The 15,775-nt window shown below is 35.9% G+C and overlaps 1 protein-coding gene across 2 annotated transcripts in view; it reads left to right on the top strand.

Annotated features, from left to right (window-relative positions):
* SPIRE1 (spire type actin nucleation factor 1) overlaps positions 1 to 15,775 on the top strand; it is a 248,136-nt gene that overhangs the window by 105,459 nt on the left and 126,902 nt on the right. For both annotated transcript variants that reach the window (XM_044667073.1, XM_044667065.1), the window contains exon 3: positions 1,966 to 2,199. In XM_044667073.1, the coding sequence (XP_044523008.1) occupies positions 1,966 to 2,199 (234 nt within the window). The remainder of the gene's footprint in view (positions 1 to 1,965; positions 2,200 to 15,775) is intronic.

The following is a 15,775-nucleotide window of genomic DNA, read 5'->3' as shown; positions in this document are numbered from 1 at the left end:
AGACAAACTAGTAGTGATAGTGTGTGTGTGTGTGTGTGTGTGTGTGTGTGTTTGTTTTCAAAGTATATTAGTTCAGATCTAGCCTGACCTTTGCCTTTTCTTAGCAGTTGTTAAAAACTAGCAAAAGCTTTGAGGGCAGGAGAGGAGGGAGAATAAAAGCTTTTTCAATCTTCCATCCCATCCCTTTCTTCTTTCCATCATTTCCCTTCATTTCCTGCAAGTTCTTTCCCCTGCGTAGAGCAGGAACTGTCCATAGGAACATCTTTTGACTAGAGAAGATGAAGTTGAGGTTTGTTGACCAAGGCTGGATCCTGAGCTCTTCTGCCCAAAGCATAGCAGGTTTGCGGTAGAAAAGCATGCTATCCACCCACCCACACCAGCAGGTTCATTCATATCCAAAGCTTTTACTTTTTTTAAGTAAATTTACTTAAGTTAAAGAAGCAGGTGATTTTTGCTGCACTTCCTGAGCAGTCTAGAATTATATCTGCCACTTAAATATTGCTGATCTAGGACCATGATTAGTTGAGAACCCTAGTTGGTATCTCTTAAAGGAGGGAGAGTAACCCCTAGCTTGCATTCATCATTTTGACTTCTCACTAAATGCTAGTTCCATAAAAGCTCATCATGATTAGTGACTAGTTGGGGGACTGGGGTTGATATACACATTTATTCAAGCAAATAATACACAGAAATAGGAAAGTCACGCAGATTAGAATTTTCTTGAAAATGCGAAGTGAATGAGTTCTTTCTTTGGTACATATCTCAGCTTAACCAAAAAAGAGCCTCAGGCTCTCTCAAGGGGAAATTCTTCAAAGTCTCTTGGGAGGGAAGCTAGAAATCAGTCAGATTCAGAAGCCAGCTTCCTTTATATGACTTTATGAGTCTTTTTCTTTCTCTTCCCTGGAGTTGATCCTGAAGAAAATTTGGAACCATTTGGGTCTCTCTCAAGGAAGGAATGCAGAATGTCTCTCCTGTACCAACTCTGCCCACTCATCGAGGCACACAGTATTGCATCAACATTCTTACTACTAATTAGGAGAATCTCATGCAAAGTGTTCCAGGTCTGGTTAGAAACTTAGGTCATATTTATATTTATAATCTCAATGCTCAGCATTCTGCCTGGAACATAGTAAGTGCTTAATAGATGCTTTTCCCCCCCATTCATTTATTCAAGCTAGAAGCAACAGGGAACTCTTAAAATTTATTGAGTATGAGAGTGGCACATACCTCTACTTTGGGAAATTCACTTTGGCTTTATAGGTAGAATGGATTGAAAAGTCAGGGTGACCAGTTTGGAGAATATTGTACTAATACAGATCTGAAGTGATAGGGGCCTTAACTAGTGAGTATAGTGAAGATATTATAGAGGTAGAAATATATGCAAGAACTGATTAGGGAAAGATTGAGGAGTCAAGGGCAGTGCCCAATAGCCTGGGGAATAGCAGTGCCTACCAGATCATTTGTTATGCTCTTAACTTGTCTCCTCAGCAGCCATAGAAAGAAAATTCTTACACTGTTAAGTGGTTAAACATCAGAAACTGATCTGGTTTTATTCATGGATATGACATTAAAGAAGAAACCTTGCTATTTGATTTGCTGCTGTTGCATCATAAGGACCACAGAACCATTCCATATGAATTCCCACTGAAACTTCCTCTATGTGTTGTCTTCCTTCATTAGAATATGACTCCTTTGAGAATAGGAGCTGTCTTGTTTTGTCTATTTGTATGTGTAGTACATAGCACTGTGCTTTGTACATAGTTATACTTTAATTAATGCTCATTCATTTATTCATACCAAGATTGTGAACCTAGGTGATTAGAAGGATGGTGGTGCTTACAGCAGAAATAGAGAGGTTTGTAGGGTGGATGAATTTTGGGGTAAAGAAAAGGAGTTCGGTTTTGGACAATATTGTGAAATTTCTATCATTTTTATTTTTAACTCTCCTTTATTTTCTGATCATAGGTTATTGAATCCTTGGGAATTATTATTTATAAAGCATTGGACTATGGTTTGAAGGAGAATGAAGAAAGGGAGCTAAGTCCTCCCTTAGAGCAGCTCATTGACCACATGGCCAATACTGTGGAGGCTGATGGTAGTAATGATGAAGGTTATGAGGCTGCAGATGAAGTCATGGATGAAGAAGATGATGAGAAGAGAAAAATATCAATTATTCGATCATATAAAGATGTCATGAAGGTATAGTATCTCAAAGCTTTGGTCTTTGAGAAAGCTGTTAGTATTAAGTTCTCTAAATGTTTTCAGTGATGGTCTCACTACTGTAGGCTATGTCCTTAGATTCTTATATGTTTATGAGTGTAGGGCTGAAAGTGTAACTGGAACAGTTGATCAGACAAAAACACTTAATTCTGTGATATTCTGCCATCATGAAATGCTGATTTCAAGACTGAATTAAGATAGCCTTGTAGTGTAAATTTTTTAAATAGTCCTTACTGTATTGCTTAAACAAATGTACTGAATTTTTATACATTGACTTTTAAATTTATTCCTACTCTTTTCCATTTTACCAAAAGAAATGATAGTTCTGAGGTTAAGAATCTTATAATCTCTAATTTCTAATGATTCACATTACTTCTTGTACTTGAATGTTCTTAGTATGTACTAAGTTTAAATTGTAACCTCAACAAAACTGTACTTGTAAATACCCTTCAGTAAGTTTTATTTAGTTAATCCAACTTTCTTGAAGGTGATAACTTTAATATCGAGATCAGTAGTTTTGGTCAAATGTGAAAATTAAGACAATCTCTGGACTAGAAATGTTGACCTTTTTAAAAACAAGTCTATATGTTGTTATCAATTGAATTATTCCCAGTTACTTAAGTGAGTATCATTGGATATAATTAGGTTTCAGTTCGTCCTAGAGAATTCAGATGGTAGAGATGCCAAAGAACTGTGAGACTGGTGTTTTTCAACAATAGTTTATAGCTGACACTTGGCCAACACCCTACCCTGCCTATTAGAAATGTGTTCTTTTTCACTTTCTGAAGACTCAGGAACAGGTGGCCAAACTATGGACTACCATGAATTCAGAGAACTTTGTTTAACTCTTTTTTTTTTTTAAACCCTTAACTTCTATGTATTTGCTCCTTGGTGGAAGAGTGGTAAGGGTGGGCAATGGGGGTCAAGTGACTTGCCCAAAGTCACACAGCTGGGACTTGTCTGAGGCCAGATTTTGAACCTAGGACCTCCTGTCTCTAGGCCTGACTCTCAATCCACTGAGCTACCCAGCTGCCCCCTTTGTTTAACTCTTTAATGCCATTATCTTCATGATCTTGAATCAGTAGGCTACAGGAATAAAATAATCATTGCCTAATGAGATTAGCAAAAAATTGATTAGTTTGCTTCTTGAGCTTTTGCCTGGACTTGAGACTAAAATGACTGAGATTTGGAAGAGCAAATAATGATCTTGCTCTGAGACTGCTGACTCTTGTCATTGTTGTATTATAGTTCCTAAAAAAATTTTTTTTGAAAGTGAGCCACAGGATTTCTAAATGCTCCTCTATCTTTAAGTTTCTTCCATAAAGGAAGGAGTAAAGAAGTGAAAGAAACCTATAGGGGACTGGAGTATGGTCATATATTGAAAGAGAAGAAACAGTGTTCTGATCCTTACCCAATATTTAGCCAACTGCAGATTTATATCTCATTGTTGAATTTAGTTAGCTAGCTTTTTATTTCCTTCAATTCTTTTTCTCTTTTGGTGTGTTTCAATTGCCTTCTCAAATCAGCTATGATTTCATCCTTGTCTGATTCAATCTGTCTAGCTATCCTTGCTTCCTTTTGCTTTGAATCATGGATGTAGGAAGCATGCTGTCTTAAATCCTCCAGTGGCAGTGATTACCACTGTGGACAGTTTTGCCTAAAGTAATTTTGTATTGGGATTGATGTTCCCTTTACAAAGTGCCTACGGATATGATCTATCGTGTTTTGGGCATGTGTATCACTCAGTCCCAGGATTGTCTCGGCTGCCTCTATTACTCTATCGAGGAAACTACTGGGATGTTCCTTTTCTCCCTGTCTTAATTTTTCGAATTTTTGCCATGAATTTGGTCTTTTAGCATGATTTCACATTGCTTCTAATAGATCAGTTCTACATTGGATCAGGTATCTAAGATTTGCATGTTGAGTGAAATCTAAGTCCTGATGGACTAGAGGCCAAGATTCTAAATTCGGGTTCGTTCTTGTTTCGTTGAGGAATTTTTCCTTTTCTGAGGAAGAGTAAAATTCCCCTAAAAGAAATTCCATATCATCAAAACTAGGATTAAATAATGTGAACACCCTTTTTAATTCTTTTATACTTTTGAAAGGTTTTTCAAAATACTTTGGAAAACGTCTCTTTAGTCCTTCCATATCACTTGGGGTGAATGCTTTATATGTTTTCATGTGTACCACCCCTTCCCCAGGCTGCACGATGGTTCTGTCTACAATTGGTAAAAGAGAGACTATGGAATTTGCAGATGGTTGGTTGTTATTAGGCTTTGATTTTTCATTGGTGATATTATTCCCTAGGTATTTAGACTCCACAATCTCTAGCTGGAGAATTGTGTGTTTGTCCAGTTCCTTTCCTTCCCTTATCTGTTTTAGTACTTGGAATAGTAGTTTGATGTTATCTACTAGTTCCCCAGAATCAGTATCCTTCTTTTGTGAAGTAATTGAGTTAAACCATTGCCACGGGTGAGAGAAAACATTTTTCGAGACCATAAAGAATTGCCAGATTGTTAGGATTATGGCTATGGCTGTTGGGATGAAGCAAATACATTCAGCCAGGGTCAGAGCACACCATTTATAATAATCATAGATGTTCAATAGTTGTTGCACAAAATTAGGGACCCTTATAAACCAAAAATCCACCATACCCTGCATTAGGGACCAAGAAATCATTGAGATGCTAGATAGGATGAATGTTATCCTAGCCAGCTTCATTTTGGTTGTTTCAGAAGATTTTAGGTAGTTCACTAACTTTGCTAGCCAATAAATGTTATCAAGAAATATAAGTAAATATAGTAATCTGAGTAGGGTCAAAATGAACGCAATTTGGGTGTGAGGAAGATTAATGAGGGTATAGGAGATTATAAGGTGATTGGAGGAGGAATGAAGGTATGGGAATGTATATAGGAGATAAAGAAAATGGGGTATGTAGGAGAGGGCAGCTCAAACAGGTTTATTCCCAGAGGCTTGAGACAGAGGATACAGGGAGGAAATTAGGGCCAGTAAGAAACGTTTAGGTTTGGCTGGAGAGGTCTTCTTGTTAGTTTCTCCAGTCTCTTGAGGGAGGAGTTGAGAGGGCCCCTCCCTGCCAGTCAAACTGATGGCTGGAGGAAGTCTCTGGGACGTACTTCCTGCCAAGATGGATACCCAAGTTTTTCAAGAAATAAAAGAAAACGATTCCTTCCTCTTGAGCCCTTGTCTTAATTTTTGACACAATGATTCACCAGAGGGTTTGAATAGGTAACAAGGGGATTTATTAATACCAGGGTCAGTCAGAAGGGGAGGGGATTTAGGATTTTCTAACTGCTGCTAGGGAGAGGATGATGGTGGGGGATGGGTTGCGAAGAGGTTTAGACTGAGAGAGACCGGCTCTCCCAGTCGGGAAGATTTGACTGCCTTTTAAGTAAAGTCTTTATCAAACCTAGGGGTAACTTATTTGAGGATACTCCAATTATCTGAAGAAACTAAAACCCACAATGTTCAATCACCAAGCCCTCCCTTCTAACCAGAACCCAAAATGAAAATCAGGGAAGGGGAGGGATGGAGATGGGAGATCAGGGAGAGGTCCAGAGAAATGAGATAGGTCCAAATTTCCCCAAAACAAAAAAAGCAATTAGGCCAAAGCCGAAAGACCAAAGCAAAAGCCTCCAGCCACAGCAAAAGCCAGAAGGCAAAAGCCCCGTCAGTTGGAACTTCACCTCTATTTATAGCTTTAAGTTCTAACTGACTTTCTGAACATTCTAAGATGTTTAATTGACTTTTTGTGACTGTTAGAAATTACAGAAGCAAAAAGTTTCTGTTAGCCACCTTGCATTACAGTTAGCTACCTTTTAATTTTGAAAGAATAATCCTGTACCTGGTTACTAGTGATGCCTGTTGTTATATACCTGTGAGAGTCAGAGTAGTTAGAATCACTTATGGTTTGATAGTAAGAATAGTAATGGAGAGTGTCTATAGGCTGATAGAACCATGACATTTAAGTGCTAATAGAATCATCAAAAGCCATTTTTATTTATAGCTAAATGTTCTCTCAACTCATACTTGAATGAGAATCTTTTTTTAAAAAATCTCCTAGTGGCTTGCAGTGTGAAGATGTTGAATTATTTGTCCAAGATCACATAGGTAGTTAAGTACTAGATCCAAGATTGAAACCTAAGTCTCCTACATCTATAGCCCATGTTTTTCACACTGCTTCTCTCCGCTTTTAATCAAATTATGCTGCAACAAAATTCATAATTAAAAAATGCTTCAGTTTAGAAAAAGAATAGATCCGATGCTGGCAGATATTTAAGGCAAAGAGATACTTAAATAAATTATTGGTGGGGATTTTAGACTAATGGAAATATTTTGGGAGAACATAGGTAGTGAATTACGAAACAATATATAATTTTTGACCTAGCAAGTTGTTTGCTTAGGATTTTGGATCAAAAATAATATATAAAAGAAAAAAGAACTTATCTGTTCATAATTTTGATATTTGATAGCTGTTCTATTTCTGTCAAAAAAAATGTTCAACAATTGAAGTGTGTCACAAATGGAGAATGGATAAATTATGCCACAGTAATGTGATCTAATTAAAAATATTCTGATGCATCGCTATAATATGGAGGTAGCCTTTGGTTCTCAAAGTCTGCCAATTTAGTAGAAATTCTGACTGGTTCCACCATACTAGAAAAACTTTGAGTACTGTCTTGGCAAGGGTGAGTTGACTTTCTGAGGACTGATCTTGTATAAGTATGGGGAAATTCTTCACCAGTATTCCAGCCATATAATAATGATTACTTTGCCTATGGCAACCCACTAAACTAGGATAGAATACAGAATTGTCCTTAGGCCTCTGCATTCCTCTTCTTCTGGAAGTAGGGGCATAGAGTGGTAGGAATCACACAGTTTCTAGACTATTCATAAACCTTATGTATTTTAGCTTAACTATTTGCTAAATGTGAGATCCTCATCCAGTCTTATTCCATACTTTTGGAGGAGCTGAATTGTATCTAGATGTTCTCACTTTAAATAAAGACAGGAGTCTCTCTATAGAGGGCTCATAGGTTCTGCTTGGCAAAAGAAAAGAGATGGCAGAATTGGATTTTTTGTCACAAGAAGCAGGCTTTTATGGAATATTTTGGTCATCATTTAGTACAATGCTTAGGAAAAGTATATTCCCAAAACCCCCACCAGCAAAAAATCAAACCAAATCAAACAAAGCAAAAAACCAACATCCAGTTTATTCATGCAGTGGGTGAAGATGCTGAGAAATTCTATGAAGAACTCAGTAAAACATTCTAGATTAAATCAACATATTTAGATAAACTGGTGACTTAAATGCAAAGGTAAGAACAATTGAGGATAGTAAAAAATTTATTGCAAAGTTAATGTCAGGAATATAGATTGAGAGAAGCCAAAAGAACTGGAAAGTGCTAGACAATGTGATGCAAACTAAAAAAAAAAACCCAAAACATTAGAATTCATTATATTTTAACAGGCAGTGGCCATTATTGATATTGGAGATATTCTGAATCAGATATCTGAGCCAAACCACTGACAGTTTTTCATTTGCTGATTACATTAAAAAGTTTTTGACAATATTTAAAAATTTTATTTTTGTTGTTCAGTCATTTTCAGTCATGTCCAACTCTTCATTACCCCATTTGGGGTTTCCTTGGTAAAGATACATAATAATTTGCCATTTCCTTCTTGAGTTCATTTCACACATGAGGCAAAGAGGATTAAGTGACTTGACAAGGATCACAGAGCTATTAAATGTCTGTTACTAGATCTAAACTCAGGAAGATAAGAAGAATCTTTCTGATTCTAGGCCTGGCACTTAATCCATGGGGCCACCTGGCTGCTCCATATTTTTAAATACCTTTCTTTAATATTTCCCTTACTTCTCCCCTCCTCAGCAAACCATTCCCTACAATAAAGTATAAAGAAGAAAAGCAAGTGAGTTTAGCAAGTTAATCAGTATATTGTCTGAACCTGAGAGTATGTCATTTATTATATTTATAAAATTATATAATCCTAGGTTCAAGTCCGGCCTCGGACACTTCCAGCTGTGTGGCCTTGGGCAAGTCACTTGACCCCTACCGCCCACCCTTACCACTCCTGGGCCAAGGACGGTCCCTAGCCCTGATGAAAAAAGGAGGAGGGTTGGGCATGGGGCTAGCAACCGCACCCTGTAAAAAAAAAACTACATCTGCTAAAGAAACTGCAACCTAAAGTAGGGGCAGCTGGGCTAGCTCAGTGGATTAAGAGCCAGGCCTAGAGACGAAAGGTCCTAGGTTCAAGTCCGGGCTCAGACACTTCCCAGCTGGGTGACCCTGAGCGACTGTGTCCCATTGCCTACTGGTTGTGGCCCTATGCTCCTAGAATGGAGTCCCAGGATAAAAAAAAAATGCAAGAAACAGCAAAGAGACTATTGTCACTATCATAAAGTATGAAGAGCAGAGTAAACTGTAAAAAGACTGGGAAATTAGGAAGGAGGTAGGTTATCAAAGCCTTTAAAAGCCAAATAGAAGTTTTAATATTTAATCCTAAAGGTAGTAGGAAGTCACTGGAATTTATTGAATATGAGATAACATGATAAGATTTGTGCTTTAGGAAGATTACAGAGAGAAGGGAGAGAAGAGAGATTTTGAAGGTAGAATTGATAGGATTGGCATCAGATTGGATGTGGAGGGAGAAAGGAGTGAAAGAGTGAGAAATTAGAGATGACACTGAGATTACAAATTTAGGTAGTTGGGATGATAGTGGTATGCTTGAGAATAATAGGGAAGGAGATTTTGTTTGGGCGAAAGATAATAAATTTAGTTTCAGATATGTTGACTTTTGAGATTCTACAGGATATCTAATTTGAGATGTACAATAACTAATAGCTAATAGCTAATAATAACTAATACTAGGTAGCATTTATATAGTGCTTTAAGGTTTGCAAAGTGCTTTACAAATATTGTTTCATTTGATCTTTAACAACCTTATAAGTTATGTGCTATTATTATTGTCATTTTACATATGAGGTAATAGAGACAAACAGAGGTTAAATTCCTTGCCTGTTGTCACACATTTGTTAAATGAGGCCACATTTAATCTTGGGTCTTCCAGAACTTGAGAGCCAGTACTTTGTTCACTGACAGTTGGAGATGTGAGACTGGAGGTCAGGAGAGAGATTAGGCAAGATAAATAGATCTGAGAACTGCCTGTATTGTAAGGGTTAAAATTAATGGTTGGATAATAATTATATGAAATTATGTGGTCACCAATATTTACTATATTTCAAACCTGAAATATATTTGTAAATATTTACCAACTGGAGAGGAAACAATAAAATAGAGAAATGTGAAGAGGTTTTCTATCCTATCAACCTAAATGTTTTACTCCGGGTCTGCTTAATGCAAGCAGAGATTAATTAGCTCTCAACCAGGAAGACTAATAGTGAGTAACCATGTAGCGTCCTCCAAGATGGAAGCTAGTCTCTTCAGAAACTAGGAAAGAAGTCAGCCTTTCACTCACCCAACGAAGGCTTTCAGGAGTCAGAGTCCAAGTCGAAGCTAAGCTCCAAGCCCACAATCCAAGCTGCATTCTCCAGCGAATTTCCCTTGAAGACTATCTCCAGCCAGACTATCTCCAGAAGACAATCCCTTCAGCCATCTTTTCAAAGACAATCTGCTCTGAAGGAGTTTGGGACTTGCTTTTATGGTGACTTCTTGCCCCTGCCCCTCTTCACAGGGGCCAATCACAGTTTTCAAATTGTCTAGCTTTGCCCAGGGGGCAGTGTCTGTGGGATTGACTTCTCACCTTCTGAAGGTTAAGTTCTCATCAAAAAGATTCACAGATTCTTGATTGATTGAATTTCTAAGGGTGTGAATTTTCTAAGTACCTTGGTAGCTTCTCACCTAGTACTAAGTAGGGTGTTCAATCTTTTATTGATTCAGTTTAAAAGTAGTCAAAGGAGAGTTAATCCTGTCTTCAGTCTAGTGAGGTACTAAGTAGGGGTTTTTAAATTAGTATTAACTTAAGATTGACAATACAGTAAAGAATTCTCTTTCACAGTATGGAGGATGAAATTGAATTATTGGGAGCCAATGAGGTCACCAAGTCATGGGAACCTTGTGGATGTTTGAAGAGGGTTGAAAAGATTTGGAAAAAAGCATTCTAGTGAGTGGAATAGTGTAGTGCAAAGGAGCAAACAACAGTCAGGGTTTCTAAACCCTTCTTAACTGCCAGAAATTCTGCAGTTAGCCTTTTGCAGGGTTGTATGCACCTTTGCACTACAATAGTAAACTGATAAGGAAGGACACAGTGAGGACACAGTTGAGGTTATGTAACAAATTTATAGTACAGCAAAACAAAATATAGAAAATATTTGCTTCATATAACAAGCTATTTTCACCTTTGAGTATATTGAAGCCACTGTACTTGTGCTCTAACATGATAGACTTAGATGTATTTATAAGGAAAGTAGAGTTTCCAGTAAAAAAGAAAAAAATACAGTGAAAGCAACAGAATTAGTTCAAGTATTTTTACAGGAGAACTGGATTCTAGATAACAGAGTTGTGAGGGTATCAAGGGATCAATTCATAAGATATCTGATATCAGAACATATCAGGAGAGAGGATATCAAAGGTATGTGGAAAACATTGGACTTTATTAATACCCAGAAGGGGACAACTGAGAGAACATAAACAATTAATAACATATATGTCCACTTTACCATCTTTGTTAATTTTCTGAGGATAGCACATATACATTGAAGACATCCTTGATGAAGCTATTAATAGGGAATAAGCATTCTTTTTTTTTTTTTTTTAACCCTTACCTTCTGTCTTGGAGTCAATACAGTATTGACTTCAAGGCAGAAGAGTGGTAAGGGCTAGGCAATGGGGGTTAAGTGACTTTCCCAGGGTCACAGCTAGGAAGTGTCTGAGGCCAGATTTGAACCTAGGACCTCCCGTCTCTAGGTCTGTCTCTCAAGCCACTGAGCTGCTCCCAGTATTCTTTCTTAACTGATATTTCACAATAAGCCATGTTGACCATCACAACATTGAAAGAAAGACGTAGAAAATACAATGTTCCACTAGTTTTACTGTTGGCTGTGAAAAAGCATTTTATTTTGTAGAGCAAAACACTCCCTTAAAATTTAAAGTTTCTCATTGTAGAATGATCTGCTACTAATAACAATGTAACGATCAAGAAAATCCCATGGAACTAATGAAAAAGAATGCTATCCATATCTAGATAAAGAACCATGGGAGAAGAAACACGAATGAAAAACATGAATTATCGCTTGATTATATGAATAAATTATTTGGGGCTGTGGTTTTTAATTTTTTTGAGGGGGTTGTGGTTTTTAAACGATTACTCTATTACAGATATGAATAATAGAGAAATAGGTTTTGAGTAATAAGACATGTTTAAACCAGTGGAATTGCTTGTCAGCTCCAGGGGCGGGGGGACAAAAAGGGGAGGGAGAGAACATAAATCGTATATTCTAAAATAAATAAATAAACTAATGTGGAAAAAAATTTAAAGTTTCTCCGTTCCTGTAAGATGTCTCCCACACATTCATAAAAATTATGTATCTTCCAAATATGTAACAAAAAGTTGTTCAGTGAAGTCTGAACATTAATATTAGCTAATGCATAAAACAGGGAGGCATATCAATAATGCTTTCTATGTATCATGCACCATTCTAAGCCCAAAGGATCAAAGAAAGACATAAAACAAATCCTTTGCTCCTCACAAAGGTAACAGTATCATAAATCTGAAGTTAAAAAGAACCTCAGAGAGAAGTGTTAGAAGGAGTTAAAAAGAACCTCAAAGAAAAGTGGCAGAAGTGGAATCTGAATTTGGGTCTTCTCTGTCTCCAGACAGAACTTTTTTCACTTAATATCATTGTCATGGATGAAATCTGGCATAGAGACTAGACTAAAAAGGGCTTACAAATAAGTGATAGTGAGGTCTTATAAATTCACTTTTGTGTGGACCACATTGTGCTGATTAGTACAAAGCCCCAGCGTCTTCTAGAACCTTGTGGATGAGATTCATAACAATTAGTCCTAGAATTAAAGAGGAATAGAAAAACAAGTGTGAATTGCCTTTGGGGAATTGCAGAACCCTTAAATGATCTTAAACTTTTCTGTGACACAGAACACCACAGTTTTAGTATCTGTATTCTACCAGTATTATTGTGTGACTATGAGCCATAGAATATGTCATCAAAGAAATAAAAATGAGTGACAGAGAGCCGTGGAGACATTCATGATGGATGCGAGCAGATAGACTATGACACATAATAAATAAGGAATTGGAGCAAATTATTTAATTAAATAAATATATAATGGAAAAAGAAGATGGGGTAGTCAAATGATGAGAGTGAAAGATAACCAGTGAATGGCCCAATGTGCTTTGCTGTTATAGTATCAAGTGATAGGTCTTCAGCATGTGCAGTAGCTCTCCTATTGTGAATTTATAAGAGAACATGAACCAGAGGTCAGTCATGGCTTGGTTGTGATTGCACTGTTCAAAGAAGCATCTACATAGAAACAAAATTGCAGATTAACTTTATGTAACCTTAGACAAGTATCTTCCACTATTGGACCTCACTTTCCTTAACTGTAGAATGAAGGAGTTGGACTCTTTTTATCTCTAATGTATCTTATAACTCCAAATTGGTGAAATTATGATCTATTTTTGTGCTGAAAAATATTATGTTTGTATATTTGAGATTATACAAATAGAGGAGAGGGTGGGCCTCTAGCAGGAATGAAGTGAGACCTGGGTTTGAATAGCTACATGAACTTAGTGAGAATATCTTAATGCTACCTGTCCATATCCTCCTTCTTACTGTTCTACATTCTTATTCTTTCTTTCCTAGTTGTTTAGTAATATATAACTGATATGAGGAGTATCTTCTTACTTCAAAATCAGTGTTTTTTTTAAATATCTAGAAATCTTAATATTTCTTATTTGTTTAACATGGTCCATCTTATAAAACTAAATACATTCAGTAAGCATTTACTAAGTGATTTCTGTATGTCAGGTACTAATAGTGCACGTTTCTTTTTTTCTTATATGTATATTTGTTGTTTCCTTTGATAGCACATAAGCTCCTTAAGGGTAGGAACTGTTTCTATAAAGTCTTTGTATTTCAAGTGCCCAGCATATAGTAGGTCCTTAATAAATGCTGATTGATTAATTCAGTTCTGCCAAAAATTGTTTTTAATCTATAAAACTATGTTTCTCTTCATAGTTCATTCTTGTGAACTGGTGCAAGACAAATAATTTTAAAAGGAGTCATTTAGAAGACAGGCTTCAAGATCTTAGGAAGAGAATGTGTCTACAAATCCTGTTCCTTTAACTCTTCCTTGTAGAATGTCTGGTCCCTTGGAGTTCTTATAGAAGCTAAAAAGCACCATTAAAGTATTTACAAAATCTCCTCTGTAACAATGTGTTCTAAATGTCTCCTTTAGCTAAACAAGGAACAGTATGACAACATTTAATTAAGATCAGTAAATCAAAACTAGAGGATATTAAAGAATTCATGACTTGTGATAGTAGTGACATGTACATTCTTATTTTGTGGATTAGGATTTTGAATTGAAAGATAACATTACTATTGACTTGCTGTTTACTTTGCCAGCAGAGAAGCCAGAGTGAATTAAAAAGGAAAAATAATGCATTTTCCCTGCTGGAGATGGTTACATAAAAATAATTTTGAGTCACATTGAAACAGTAGAGTGTTCAGATACTTTGGCACTACTTGTTTTCTGCTCTCAGTAAATGAGTCAGCACTTCTTTTGTAAAAACACATTTTTATTGATCTTTTTATTTTTACAAAATTTTTAAAGAGGAAGAATAGAAAAAATTCAACAAAACTGATAAATAGATCAAAAGATTTGATATTATTTGTAAGTGTCCCACATTCATGGGGACTTCTCCCCTCATCCCATCCTTTCAGAGGCAAATGGAGAAGATTCATTCTATATCTCTTCTTTAGAGACCCTTTTGCTCTTTATAATTTTATTTTAATTTTAAGTTCTTTTGCAGTTGTTCATTCTATTAACATTATGGTTGTCATTTATTATATATTTTGTTTTCTTGACTGCTTACTTCAATTTGCATCTATTCAGGCAAATCATTCCATGATTGTCTGCATTCATTATTTTCATTGTTGATTTTTATAACATAGTAATATTCTTGTACCACAATTAAAGCCATTCCCTAATCGATGGGAATCTATTTTGTTTCTAGTATTTTGATCCACAATAAGCATTGCTTTAAATATTTTGTTATTTAGAGATTTGTTTTGTCCTAGACCTCCTTGGGATATGTACTTATCACTGGAATTTCTGGGTCAAAGGATATGGATATTTTAGCCATTTTATTTGCATAATTCCAAATTTTATTTCAGAATTACTGAGCTAATTTGTAGCTCTACCAACATTGGACTAATGTGCCTGTCTTTCCATAACACCTCCAACATTGATTATACCCACCTTTTATCCTGGATATGAAGCAAAACTTCAGAATTATCTTGATTTACATTTTTCCTATTATTAGTGATTTGGAACATCTTTTAATATGGTTGTTAGTTTGCAATTTTGACTATTTTTCTTTTGAAGAATGGCTTCTTGTTTTCTGTGTTTCTCTTAGTTCTCTATATACCTTGATCTGTATACCATTACCTAAGAAATTTGATACAAAGATTTTTTCCCAGTTGATCATACTTTCTTATCCTATAAACATTAATTTTATTTGTGCAAATTGAACAGATTAAATTTAAAATATTTATTAAGGAAATGAAGACTAGCTTAATTCTTACATTTAAGAACAAATTTAAAAGCTTTTTAATTTCAAGTAATCAAACTTGTATGTTTTATCTTAAAACATTTTTTTTAATCCTTACCTTCTGTCTTAGTAAAAACTCTAAGATAGAAGGGTAAGGGCTAGGCAAATGAGCTAAATTGACTTATATAGGGTCACACAGTGAGGAAGTATCTGAGGCCAGATTTGATTTCAGATCTTCTGGACTCCAGGTCTGGTCCTGTATATTTTATCTTTTGTAATTGCCCCTATTCCTTATTTGATTAAATATCTTTTGCTTATAGCTGCAAAAAAGCTATGATCTCCATGTCTTCCAATTGTTTTTAGGGTATGATATTTATTATTAAGGTTGCACCCATTTTGAATTTGTTGTGGAACATATTGTAGGAAGTTAGCCTAAGCCTTATTTCTGCCAGACTATTTCCAATTTTCCCAAATTTCTACTAAATTGCTAATTCTTACTAAATTATGTTTTCAGGTTTATTAAACACTGGGTTTGGCCATTATTTCTGATTCTCCCTTACCTAATATGTTTTGTTGACCTATTTTTCTATTTTTTAAAAAAATCAGTACCAAAATTTTTGGTTTTGATAATTACTACTTTATAGTATATTTTGAAATCTGGAAGTGCTGTCTATTGCCCCTTCATTCCTACCTTATTTCATTATTTCCTTTGTCGGACTAGATCCATGATGGAGAACCTATGGCACATGTGTCAAAATGGGCA

This window comes from Gracilinanus agilis, chromosome 1, assembly GCF_016433145.1.
Source record: "Gracilinanus agilis isolate LMUSP501 chromosome 1, AgileGrace, whole genome shotgun sequence".
In the NCBI taxonomy this organism is placed as follows: domain Eukaryota; kingdom Metazoa; phylum Chordata; class Mammalia; order Didelphimorphia; family Didelphidae; genus Gracilinanus; species Gracilinanus agilis.
This window is presented reverse-complemented; position numbering and strand designations above follow the sequence as displayed.